The sequence below is a fragment of the Uloborus diversus genome, chromosome 1 (genome assembly GCF_026930045.1).
Source record: "Uloborus diversus isolate 005 chromosome 1, Udiv.v.3.1, whole genome shotgun sequence".
Lineage (NCBI taxonomy): Eukaryota > Metazoa > Arthropoda > Arachnida > Araneae > Uloboridae > Uloborus > Uloborus diversus.
The window spans coordinates 101863271-101876344 of record NC_072731.1 but is presented as its reverse complement, the minus strand read 5'-3'; the positions used below and the strand labels follow the sequence as shown (position 1 = coordinate 101876344).

Genomic DNA, 13074 nt, shown 5'->3' with positions numbered 1-13074 from the left:
TACGCATGCGCTACCGGTCTGCAATTCTAATCATTTGCATATCATGCCCTACTTTACATTTCCTACAATTTTCAGCTCACTTGCGTAAGTCCTTCGTGTTGGTGCAATTTTCACAAACAGGAGTGCATGTTGTGATAATTGTGCCCCATCTCTCTCGTTTTACTTTAATACACTTCTTAATCCGTATGTGTTATTATTACCTGTTTTTTGAACTATTGTTACCTCTTTTACAAGATGTATTGGAGGAGTAGGGGGACGAAATAGAGTAACTATTTTCAGTTATGGTAAAAGTGTATTTTTTAAAAAGCTTATTTTAACGGAAAACAAATTGTTTTTCATGTATTTAAACTTAAACACCGTGTGAGGGCTTATTTCGTGGTTCTATATAATCACTAGCTTATTACCCGGCGTTGCCCGAGTGCTTTTCAATGCAGCATATCTTTTGGATAATCAAATGAATGAATTCTATCTAAATGAACATACAAAATTACATTCACACCGCTTTCTAGGCTCAAATCTTCAAAATACTTTAAATAACACAGAAAATTAAGCATTTGCCGAAAAAGTAACATCAACTTAAAGCAAAAAAGTATGAGGAATATTGTTTGGGCTCTGTAGTGTCCACTGGTGCGTTGTCTGAGGTTAAATCAGACAGGCGGTACATAAATTGTCTTAATGCAAAGACAAATGATTGTCTTTGCACATCTTGATAGAAAACCTTTTACGTGATGCTTCGAAAGAAAAGCGTTGTGCTGCCTTTGTACGTTTTGTTTTCCCCAATACATCAAAAAATACAACAGTACTTTTCACATACATTTTATTTGGAAATAAATCATTGAATGTTTCCTTAGAAAGAGTCGTGAGCTTGCTAAAAAAAAGTCAATCCCTATCTATCATGCACAAATATATACAAAATAGTCTTCTTGGCCACAGTTACAATGTTTTCAGATTAATTTAAAATCATCCTCAATGTCCAAAATCTAAACAGATAGCCCACCGTACAAAAAATAAAGAATTCAGTCTGTGTTGTTAAAAGACGGTAACACTCCGTTTTACGGAGTTTTTGGCGGTGTTTTTCGAATGAAGCGACCAAGTGATAGGTTATTTTGTATGTTTTCAGGCAAGCACATTTCGCAGAAAAAGTTTGCTTACTATAAAAACTTGACAAAATGTGTCTGCTCGCTCTTTCCATGGTGATTTAGTGCAATGCCATAGAATAAAATTGGATAAGTGTAACTTGCCTAAAAAGACGCACGTCAGCTACATTTTATTTTCTTATATTGACGTCAAATTTCTATTTTCGTAGCTGAAAATGATAGTTAGACAGTAATGTTAATGCCTTGTAACGATTTGAAATTTGTCAAGATTTAAGTTCTTGTTCAAATTTTTAAAACCTAATACTTGCCGTAAATGTTATACAGGATATCTCACACTGATGCAGGTAGAGAGAGCACGTGTTTAAGTTTTGTTGCTTTAGACAGAGTATTCCTTAGAGAACACCAAAATTTTAATTTATTGAGAGACAGTGGTCGTGAGAGGTGGGAATGGGTCCATTGACTACATTACAGTTATTATTTTAAGTTATTTAAAACAATAAAAATAGAAGTAAGTGGACGTGAACTTATTGAAGGAACTATTTAAAAACCGTTATTTAAACTGCGTTATAGAGAAAGAAGTAGGCGTACGCATTTTGGTCAATATCCGTGTTAGCTTTTTTTTTAAATATTATTTGCAGTCTTTGAAATTAAAAACAAATGTCTTGTTTGCACTTACAACTGCAGTTGCCTAATAGACAAATCTTTTGTTTATATTTTACAGAATCTTGTTGCATATTTTGTTCCCCTTATCCACAGCTTAAAAGTAAACGAAATGTATTTTCCGTTTTGAAACGTAGTTTAAAAATTTAAAACTCAAATGACTCAAATTTTTCTGATACATAAATTTAACTCAAAACTTTCTCCTAAATATTATTCTTAGTCCTCCTCCCAGAAGCAAGAAGAATTATATTTGTGGGTGAAACCAACCGAGCAAGTAACACAAAGCTATCTATATCGAAAATAGTTACATCTCAAATGCATCTACAGCACTTGATCGACGCTCTTATGACTTGTTGTTCGTGATAGAAAACGAAAGTCTCATTGAAGATTACAATCTCTTGAAGTTTAAAAAAGGTCCATTGTGGTTACACGTGAAATACAAAGTGTTTCACCTTATCCCTATACTGTTAAAGAGAATTTAAGCTATTACAGTGATAGTTTTCCATTCATATCTCACAGCACTTCTTTAAAGACGGTTGAAATGCTTAGTGGTAATTAGAAACTTCCAATATTTTTCGATTGTTTACAATAGCAGTTATCGAACTGAGCTTTGTAATTGCGAATGTAGCTTTGTTTAGTTTATTTCACGATGAAGAAAAAAACTTCATATTGTGGCGCAATATTTCATCATGCCTTTTTTAATAGTAATCTCTGTCAAAAGTTGCATCATACCAGCTAACAGATTTAAAATTATTGCTAGTCGGCGAAGATGCTTCATCAGGTGTATTATTACTCAAGCGTTAAAATAATATAAAATTTCAAATGAAGAAATTTGTTTATGTAAAAAACGTAGCAATTTTTTGCAGTTTAATACAGTTTAAATTTAAATTGATATTTATTTGCATTTTTTTCAAACTTAAAACTCCAACCTTCCCAAACTGTATGAATTCCGCCGAATTATATTTCCGTGTGGTTTTGCGGATAAAAAAGGTGCACAACCTTTAGTTTTAGCACACATTGGTAATCCTAGTATGGTTGTTTATGTGCATGTAAGAAACGTCATGACCATCCCCCCTCCCCCTTGAAAAACAAATTCCAGATACGCTACTACGCACAAATATGATTATTTTGCAATTTATTTGAGAAATTAGTATTTTTTACCCCAGTTCTTTGTTAGATTTCAGCGATTAAACTTAGTTGAACCGAATTATGTAAAGATCCGACGTAAATCATGGAATAGTATAAAGAACATATGCATATTGGTTTTAAGGACCATCCAACATTAAATTATTGAAGCTTGTACATAGATAATGAATGAATTATTGATACGAACTAATTTTGGTATTTTCTGAGCTGTTCATGTGGAAAATACTGATCCATAATTTCGCTCTACCATTACTGCTATGGAAATACCAAAGCAAGTAGAACCGTCGGAGACCGCAATGCATTCCTGCTTTGCAAGATGCTATTCAAAAAACAATTAACAGCAGCATTTCTTTTCCGTTCGGCTTTCTTGCCAAACATGCTTTACGCTTGTCGCTTATCAACTTTACAACCACTGTTAAGTATACTTTTTGTGTTGATTGGATTTAAAATATCTCCTGGTGGTTATATGTTGCTGAACAATTTCACTTGCTTTGAACCAAGGTTCACGAACTTAACGATTACAGTTAACCTTTGAAGAGACTTCATTTATGGCATTTTTTACAGGCTTTTCATTTAGACCAAACTCATAAAAATATGAAAATTCGTTACGTCGAAAACAGCCTTTTTATGATTTAAAATATAAACTTTAACCTCTTTGGATCTTTTTTAAATTCGAAAAACCAGCCTATATGAAGTCCTGAGCAATAATTTACCTCTGTGCCGAATTTGGAAGAAATCCGACTAAAACTGCGGATTTGTATAAGGAACATATACACACACAAACATACATCCATTTTTATACATATAGATACATGTAAGGAAAGCCTTGACCACATCCATCGCCTTTGAAAGATAAATTCCGAATGCGCTTTTGTGCATTACTATGATTATTTTGCAATTTATTTGCTTTATTAGTACCCCTGTTCTTTGACCGCCTGGAGCGACATCTATTAAACCGAATTAAGTTATCGGTTATAGTTGAACAGAATTACTTAAAGATTTGACGTAAATCAAGGAATAGTATAAAGAAAATATATGTATTGCAAATTGATTTCATAAGGATCATAGAACATTAAATTAAATTTATGTTGTAAGGATGAAATAGATGTGGTTTTAATAAAAGTAGTCTAATGCTGAAACATTCGAAGATTGTACGTCAATATTGAATGCAATATTACTACCTTACTCATGTTCGTATTTTCTCTGCTATTAACGGGAAAAACACTATTCCAAAATTACACGCAACTCTTACTGTTGTGGATTTTATAGTTAAACAATATTTAAAAATTATAATTTAACGGTAGCATTCAAATCAAGTAGCACCAATGGACCCCTGGGGCTTCATAGGTCGCACTTTAAGAAACGATGTACAGCATCATTTCTTACATCTACGGCTTTCTCGCCAAACATGCTTCAGCGCTCTCGCTAAATAGCATTGACGGCAATCGTTCACGATACATTTTGTGTTGATTGCATTTAAAATAGTTCCTGGTGGTTAGATGTTGATAACCGTTTTCATTTGCTTTAAACCAAGGTTCAAAAATTTAACGATTAAAGTTAAGCTTTGAAAAAACTTCATCCAGGGCAGTTGTTTACTGGCTTTTCATTTAGACGAAATTTATAACTATACAAAAATTTGTTCGTGTAGAAAAGAGTAATTTTATGACTCAAAATATGAAATTAGACCTTTTGGGTCGTTTTAAAATTCCAAAAACCCGCCTATATGAATTCCTGAGCAACAATTGACCTTTGTTCCAAATTTGGAAGAAATCCAAAGAAAACTGTGGGTTTGTATAAGGAACATACACACATGCCCACACACCCACAAACATACATCCATTTTTATATACATAGATTTTTGGATAAACTGATTGTAGCAAATGGTATTCGGAGTCCGAAAAAATTAAGATCCGAACTATAAAAGATATTATATCTCTGTCTTGATATTCTTGCATTATTCATTTTTATTTTTTCCTGAAGAGTTTTGTTTTATTACTTTTATTTAGTTCGTAAAATCATGACACTCTGAAAATGAATTAAATAATGGTTTGTTTGCTTTTTTTTTGAATTATTATTGTTATTATTAATTCATTTTTAGAAGCTTCCAAACTTCGGAGCATTCTTGGCACAAAAACAAGCAATAATTTCTGAAATTAAACTTCATGAAGACTTATTAGAAGAAAAATATAATCCTAAACCAAACAGACCACCAAATACACCAACAAGATCAATACCAAAAATTAAGGTCAGTGTGAAAATTCGTCTTTAAAGTTTAACTCTAACTGAAAGAAATTTTGTTTACACAGTTTTACTCCCTAGGATATTATTGGTACTGCTTTAGACAAGATTGGAACATTTGCAAATCTAGACATCACTGAACAAGTAGTGGCAGTCATAGATGAAGTGAGTAACTTGTTAAAGTATTTATTCTTCAACCATTGTTATTCACATCTGTACAGTTTGTTTTTCAAATGCGCTCTATTCACCTGACGTCATGGCGGATATTACCACGGTATTACACGGGCACTGCGAGTACTTTAGCAGACGAAAACTTGATTCTTCTGCGTATGTTACCACATGCATTTTTGCGGATTATAAAATTTTCTTTTCATTTAAAAATGGGATCTTTCGAATTTTTTTAACTTAAAAATGTTGTAAAAGAATTATGAACAATTCATTAGGTACGAAATACTATCTTTGTAATCGTATTTTTATGATTTTTAGCGTCTTGGCTCCTCTTAGAGCAGGAATTAGTGAATGGAGAGAGCAAGTCCAATCATTGGCTTACCAAATTTGAGGCAAAGACGCCAAGTCATGTGACTCAACAACGACGAACGGTTAACATGTTTTGAGTGAAACTAGCAAAAGAAACCTGATTTCTTCCAATATGCTATATTTTAAATTGTATAACGCGACTTGGGATCTTCGCTTCACGAAGGAAAGTCACTTCCTTTATTTTGTCTCTTCTCAATGCTTGGCTCCTTATCAGAAATATGGTGAAAATTCTTATTCTCTTTTTTATTTATTCCTTTTCTCAGTATTTTTCATGCAGTCATAAGCCTGTTTTAGCCCTACGCATGTTTACGATGCGTTAAATCCAGTGATTATTAAATTAAACTAGTGTCTATAGCACTATTAACACTGAATAATGGATCGAAATACCCGCAGACGAAAATTTAAAGGGACCGTTGCCTAACCGTGAAAGTTCCATTAACACGAATCAAAAGATGGGAGTCCCTCGGAAAAGAACACGAGCTTACAGGTAGCTCTTAAACAAACTAGGTTTAGGATGTATTTCAAGACAGAATTTTCATTTGTTCCAGGAAATGTGCATCAACTGTGGAAAATGCTACATGGCCTGCAATGACTCGGGATATCAAGCCATCCGATTTGATCCAGTTACTCATCTTCCACAAGTGATGACTGATCAATGCACTGGATGTACCCTCTGCCTGTCTGTCTGTCCTATTATAGATTGTATACGTATGATAGCTCGAGAGACACCCTATGAACCAAAGCGAGGAGTGCCCGTAGATTTATCGATTTCTCGTACTTTGAACGCGGAACCTTTGCCAGCACAATAACTGCGATGTATGTTGAAGGTTATTAGATAGCCTAAAAATTTTTGACTTTTATATTATTTATCGTATCTGAATGTGTATGCAAAACTGAATCATAAATTAATAAATAAATTAAAGAAATTGCCTAAATATGTATTTTGTTTGCTTAATTTAGAACTTTCGACAGTTCTAAATCGTGTTATTTGTTTAATATAGTCGTAAAGCTGATTCCTCAGAATGTTATGTAATGTACATGGCAATATGCTTTAATATTTAAAAAAGTATAGAAAAGTACTGCCGTAAATCAGTGCTTTATATCCTTTTCTGTAAATTTATCGTTAAAGCTTCGTGTCTTCTTTAAATGAGCAATATTCTAAGATATATAACTATGCTGTTCCAAACAACTGTTTATTCTTAAAAAAAAAGTATTAAATTTGTTAAAACTTTTATTGAAACAGTTAGCCGTATTTTGGAAGCTAAATAAAAATTTAAATATAAAATCTTAAATTTTACTAAATAAAACTTATGAACTAGGTTTTATGAAGAAAATGTAATGAGAGTCCATTTTTTTTTACCTTACTCTTACAGAACTCACAGTAGACCGCTTGTTTCGTGTTTTCTTCATAAAAGAAAAGAAAAATTTGATTTCAAGACATTCCAGTCGTTAATTGTTTATAAAAAATTATTTCCTGAAATTTTTAATCTTTTTTTTAATTACTTTCGCATAAGAACTAATAAAGTATATTCCTATCATGTTGAATGCTCTTTCATATGAACAAAGTATTGGGAGTCATTTCAATTATTGGTAATGAAAAACAATCTAAAAAAATTAAAATGCAAATTTATACGTTCGTTTTATTTTATTTTTTCTACTTTTCATATTTATAAAATTCATTTTCAAAATTGAGACTTTAATAATTGTGAATGAAATAAAATCAACAAAGGGAGTCACATAAATATTTTAATCGATGAAGCATGCTAAAAGCATAGAAAGCATTCCATAATATTGTTCGTTAATGCCCTATTGCCGTTGTAAACAAGGGAAATGTAGACGTGGCTATCGATAAGTAGAATATTCCTTGTGAAAAAGGTACTACGAGGGGGGACCCAAAAGAAACCGGACTAATGGTGCGCTGCCAATCCTAGATGTAATAGAGTGTTCTCCAGCTAGATGGCTCAAGTCAAATGTTCATTGTTCATTTTGTCAACTTTCCGGACATCGACGATCATTTCCAAGCCACTCGAAACGACATACCGTTTCAAATACTGTTTGCCGGGGCACAACAAGCAAACGAACTGTGGTTCTACTTGGTTAAACAACTTAAACTAGCAAGTATTTTATTTAGAATTGTAAGAAAAATGAAAAACAATACATAAACTAGGAAATATGTTGTAAACTATTTTCTAATAAAATGAGAGACAAAAATAAATTAGGCACTTATTAAAATGAAATTGCCTTTCTTCCATTCGATGATACAATTTTCGTCAGGTTTTTTTTTTTTTTTTTTATATATATGCCGCACTCTGTATACTGCCCTGCTAAGCAAAAAAGTGGAATTTGAAGTTGGGCTCAAGCTGAGATAGTGTTTTAATGTTTGGCTCTTCCATACATTTGATTCTGATGTTTTTTTTTTCTTTCTTTTTTTAAGTTCTCTATCAAATGACCCTAAAACATTTTATTTATTATGTAAAATACGAAACAGAGAACAACTTGGTTCTAATAACTCAGTTTTTTTTCAAAAGTGCTGGTATGACTACTTTTAGCACTGTGCTTAGCACAGCTATATGAATAAACTGAAACTCCAGTTTAAGTTTTGGTTCAGCTAAGGAAAAACCAATAAGGGGGAAACCTCTAAACAGAGATTTAAATATTAATTCCTTTTTATGAAAATTTCGCATTTTGTTTTTTATTGTAAACCTAAGCCGTATACAACGTTAGAAATTCAATTTAAAAATCAAATTTTCCAATAGTTACGAGTTAAAAAGTGAGATGACTTAAAAATCCCTTTTAAAAAATATGAAAAGGATTATCTGTAATTTGCCCCCCTTTAATGTTTAACAAATTGATATTGATGAAATCGTGTGCTTTCAGTTTTTGAAAGCTGTAACTTGAGAGTAAAAAAGCTTTTTTTTCTAAATCCAAGTTCTTGAGAGGGGGTGACTGCCCCGGTGACACCCATCTGGTAGATGACACCAAAAGTTAATTTCAGAGTGTATAAAAATATATAAATATTTTAATTCTGAAAATTTTCGTGAATATATTTTGAATTATATTTCATCAATAAAATTTCAGCGAAAATAAGGCACATACTCGTATACGTCAGGAGCTAATTTTACACAAAATGGAGGGGTATACAAATTTATACGAATAGCTTTTACTATACCTATATTTCTTCTTCTCTAAATTTTTAATTTAAATTTTATTGGCTGCTTTAAAATTAATTTTAATGTGAAGATTTTAAGATTAACTGCAATTATTGAGTGTTGTAATCAAGAAATTATTTACACTTATTTTGTTCCATACTTTTTAGTCAGAACCAAGCTTATAGAAATAGTTTTAATAAAGAAAAAAAAAACATGAGATTATTTCATCGGATCTTTTGGATATTCGTGCTTTCGCGCCATAACTTTTTTGAATTTGCCGATCACCCTTAAACGTTTCCACCTTAGCTACGGGCCTTGACTTACTAATTTGTTACATTTCTTTTACTATTTTATAACTGAGATCGAACAAAACACTATATTTCTATTTTTATTTGAAAGTGATTAATTGAAAATGTTAGGCAACAAAATCGTTTGCTGACAGTTGCTATTAGTTAAGTTCAAAAGCAAGCAAACTAGGGGACGGCTACAGAAAGTTCGGTAAGCACTCAAGCTAGCTGATTGCCATAACGGCTGTTATTTTCTCATTAGTATCTTTTTATACATGTAATCGAACCAATTGGTAGTCAGTTCTTAAAAAATGCAAGGAGAATCAGTGAAAAGGAAAGAAAATAAGAAGCCTGGAGTCGGAGTCGGCATGTTTTTGAACAACTCCGACTCCTTTACCCTAAAATCTATCCGACTCAGACTCTTCGACTCCGACTCCGACTCCACAGCCCTGGTTGCAAGTAGAGGCTCTTGAGCAGAGCATAAGCAGCATTGCGCTCCGCAAAGAGCAGCACTGCAAAATTGTCGCCAACGATTTTGGCAGCTTCTGAATTTCGCCAATGCACTGTAATTGAGAGGGTTTCAAAATTCGCTTGCCGGCGCCCTAAGTTCCCGCCGCCCAAAACGCTCGGCGCCCAAAGTTCCCGCCGCCCAAAACGCTCGGCGCCCAAAGTTCCCGCCGCCCAAAACGCTCGGCGCCCAAAGTTCCCGGCGTTCAAAATGCTCGGCGCCCAAAGTTCCCGGTGCCCAAAATGCTCGGCACCCAAAGTTCCCGGCGCCCAAAACACTCGGCGCCCAAAGTTCCCGGCACCCAATATGCGGCGCCCAATAGTCGGCGCCCAATCTTCCCATTTACCAGGTTTATTGATGTGTGGAGTAAATGTAAACGCGATTGGATTGCTAGGGATGGCCTGCATCTGAGCTCTACGGGGGTCAAAATGGTTAGTGGCTTGGTTTTAGAGGATTCAGAATCAAAAAACTAAGTTGGAATGAGGGGCATGCTTTAAGGAGTAGAATTCGAATGGGTACTAACTATTGGGATTTTAGTAGAAACGGAAATATGGTGGCTAGTAAGAGAAAAGATTTTAACAGTTGGGATTCAAATAATCGCGCAGCATTAAAGAAAGGTAAGATGGGCTTACTTAAGGTTTTTTTATACAAATGCTCGTAGTATTAGGAACAAGATGGAAGAATTGAAAAGCATAACAATAGACGAGAGGTTGGATATTATTGGAGTTACCGAGACATGGGCTACTAAAAGTGATGATGATTTATTATCTATTGCTGGGTACAATTTGTTTAGACAAGATAGAGTAGGTAAAAGAGGTGGTGGGGTTTTATTTTATGTCAGAGACACTTTAACTTGCAATGAATTGGTAATTAATGATAAACCTAATGAGATTGATATGATTTGGCTGGAGTTGATGCGCAATAAGGGCAATAAACTACGTTTAGGGAACGTTTATAGGCCACCCAACTTAAGCCAGGGTTGTTTAGTATTATTAGTGACATTTCAAGCAAGGGGTCAGTCATTATAATGGGAGATTTTAATTTTCCAGGAATTGATTGGAATAATTTTTACCATGCAGAGAAGAAGAATTTTTGAAAGTAATTGGTGACTTTTTTAGATCAAATTGTAACTCAGGGTACTCGACAGGACGTGATTTTGGATCTAGTTTTCTGTGATATGTAAGGTTCTGTTCAGGGGTTATGTGTAGGGGAACACATTGGAGACAGTGACCACAACAGTATTAGGTTTGGGATTAAATTTGACAAGCACAAAGTAGAGAATTTTAGGTTTGTGCCCAATTTCAGAAATACTGATTTTGTGGCACTTAGGCACAGTTTGAAAGCAATTTTTTCTTCTGGAATGGACAATAGCGATGTGAATCTTCAGTCTGCAGAGTTTAAGGAAAAGCTAGCGAAAACGGTTGGGGATCATGTTTTTTTTAAGAGAAAGGGTGTCAACACTAAAATTTGGCCAATGTGGTTCTCCAGGGAACCTAAAGACGGTCTAAATTACAAGCAAGCTGCTTTTCATAGGTTTAGAGAAACTGGTCACAGTGCAGATAGGCTCCAATATTGTAAGGCAAGGCGTAAATTTAAGTATTTGGTACGGATTCAGAAAAGAGAGTTGGAACAAAGACTGGCAGATAATATAAACAGGAATCCCAAGAGGGTTTTTGCATACGCTAATTCGGGGAAAGTTCGAAATAGTCATATTGGGCCACTGGTTGATGAGCACGGAATTTTAATTCAGGACGATAGTGATATTGCTAATGTTCTTAATAACTTTTTTTCGAGTGTTTTTAACGATAACTGTATCTCAACAGTTGACTCCAACAAATCCGGAACTCCAGCGCTCGAATACGCTACCTTGCGGTGATTTACAAAACTGCCGATGAAACTAAAACATTGCCACGTTGCGTTCCACGTGTGTCTGTTGACGTAAACACAGGCAGTTTGTTCTGAGTATTTATTAACGCAATCGATGAGTCTTAGTTTGCTTTCAGCGACAGAAATTAATTCGTTCCTTAGTAGTATTCTCGAGCTTCTCAAAATAATGTTAGTTTTCCTTATTTCCTTCTAAAATATGAGTTGATTGAAAATGGTGAAAGCGAAAACTGGATTAACAAACTTGGATAACCTTATACAAGGTAAAAATTTTTATTGTTTTGTATGAATTTGTAAGAATATGAGTTTTTTTTTAATCTTAAATTAATTTAACTAACCATCTTTTACAGCAGCATTTAGTTGGAATGGACGTTATGCAAAATATTTTCTTGAATATATTATCGTAGAACAAAATGAAAAATGTTTCGCCGAGAAAGAATTTACTTTATTCCTTTTATTCTCAGCTGAAAGGTTTCGCCAAATTTGTTTAGGGTTATAGTTTTAGTATTGTGCGAGCAAAGTAGCCTTGGCGAGATTTCTCGTTTTTAGTTAAACCGTTTTTAATTTTTATCATGAGTGGAATAAAATGGTAGTAAGATTACAGAATTCGATAAGTAAAAAGAAATAATGGTCAATCAACTGAAAAGAAAACTACCACCATATATCCGTAAGAATTCTGTAGATGATTTGCATAACTTGACATAATTAAATCGTAACTCAGAAATTAGAAAAATCGAAACAGAAAAATTTTAAATTAACCGATTCGGGAATTCGAGGGAAATAACTCAGCAATAAATGCAAAACAATAAGCGCTAGCCAAGCAAGGCAAAGAAGTATCATCTTCTTTCGGTAATAATTTGTAATGTCATATTGAATTTTCTAGCATTAATTGTTGTTCTTGTCAGGCCACAATTATTATTTAGTTTTATCAAGAGTTGATAAATATCGAATTCAACATCGTGGAAATAGCTGCTTAGAACTACGAACTACGTAGTTTGCATTAATCTTTGACGTTTAGTAATGCTTCTTGAATTCTCATTTCTTTCTACATGGGCCAGAATATCCACAAGACTTTGAAAATTAATTTAAAAAGAATAAAGCGAAAAATATCATACATACGAATAAAAATCACAACACTTTTAGCATTTTCTTCGTTACCACATGCGTTTGTTTTAGTTTTTAAGTCGGCCATTAGACAGTGACTGCAGTGCCCCCTATAGTTCGTTGGAGTTGCGAATAGTACAGCTTGAGGACTTTGTATTTTCCAGGGATGACGTTTTACTTCATTTGAAAAAAATTAAAGAGACTAAAACTCCGGGACCTGATAATATTTATCCAAAAATTTTAGTTGAATGTGCGGAGGAATTAGCAGATGTAATCGTAAATATTTTCAATACTTCTTATAACTCGGGGACAGTGCCCAGAGGACTGGAAGCTAGCTAACATCCACACCGCTCTTCAAGAAAGGGTCTAAAGGGAGTGCGGGAGATTATAGACATGTGAGTCTAACTTTGGTGGTTTGCAAAATTTTTGAAACATTGATAAAAATTAAGATAGTAAATTTTTTA

The 13074-nt window shown here is 33.8% G+C and overlaps 1 protein-coding gene across 1 annotated transcript in view; it reads left to right on the top strand.

The window, feature by feature from the left end:
- The window catches only part of LOC129216977 (dihydropyrimidine dehydrogenase [NADP(+)]-like), an 83280-nt gene extending 76677 nt beyond the window's left edge, over positions 1 to 6603 (top strand). The window contains exons 20-22 of the mRNA XM_054851239.1: positions 5002 to 5148; positions 5223 to 5306; positions 6227 to 6603. Coding sequence (XP_054707214.1) covers positions 5002 to 5148; positions 5223 to 5306; positions 6227 to 6487 — 492 coding nt within the window. The 3' untranslated portion in view covers positions 6488 to 6603. The remainder of the gene's footprint in view (positions 1 to 5001; positions 5149 to 5222; positions 5307 to 6226) is intronic.
- Positions 6604 to 13074: the final 6471 nt, after the last annotated feature.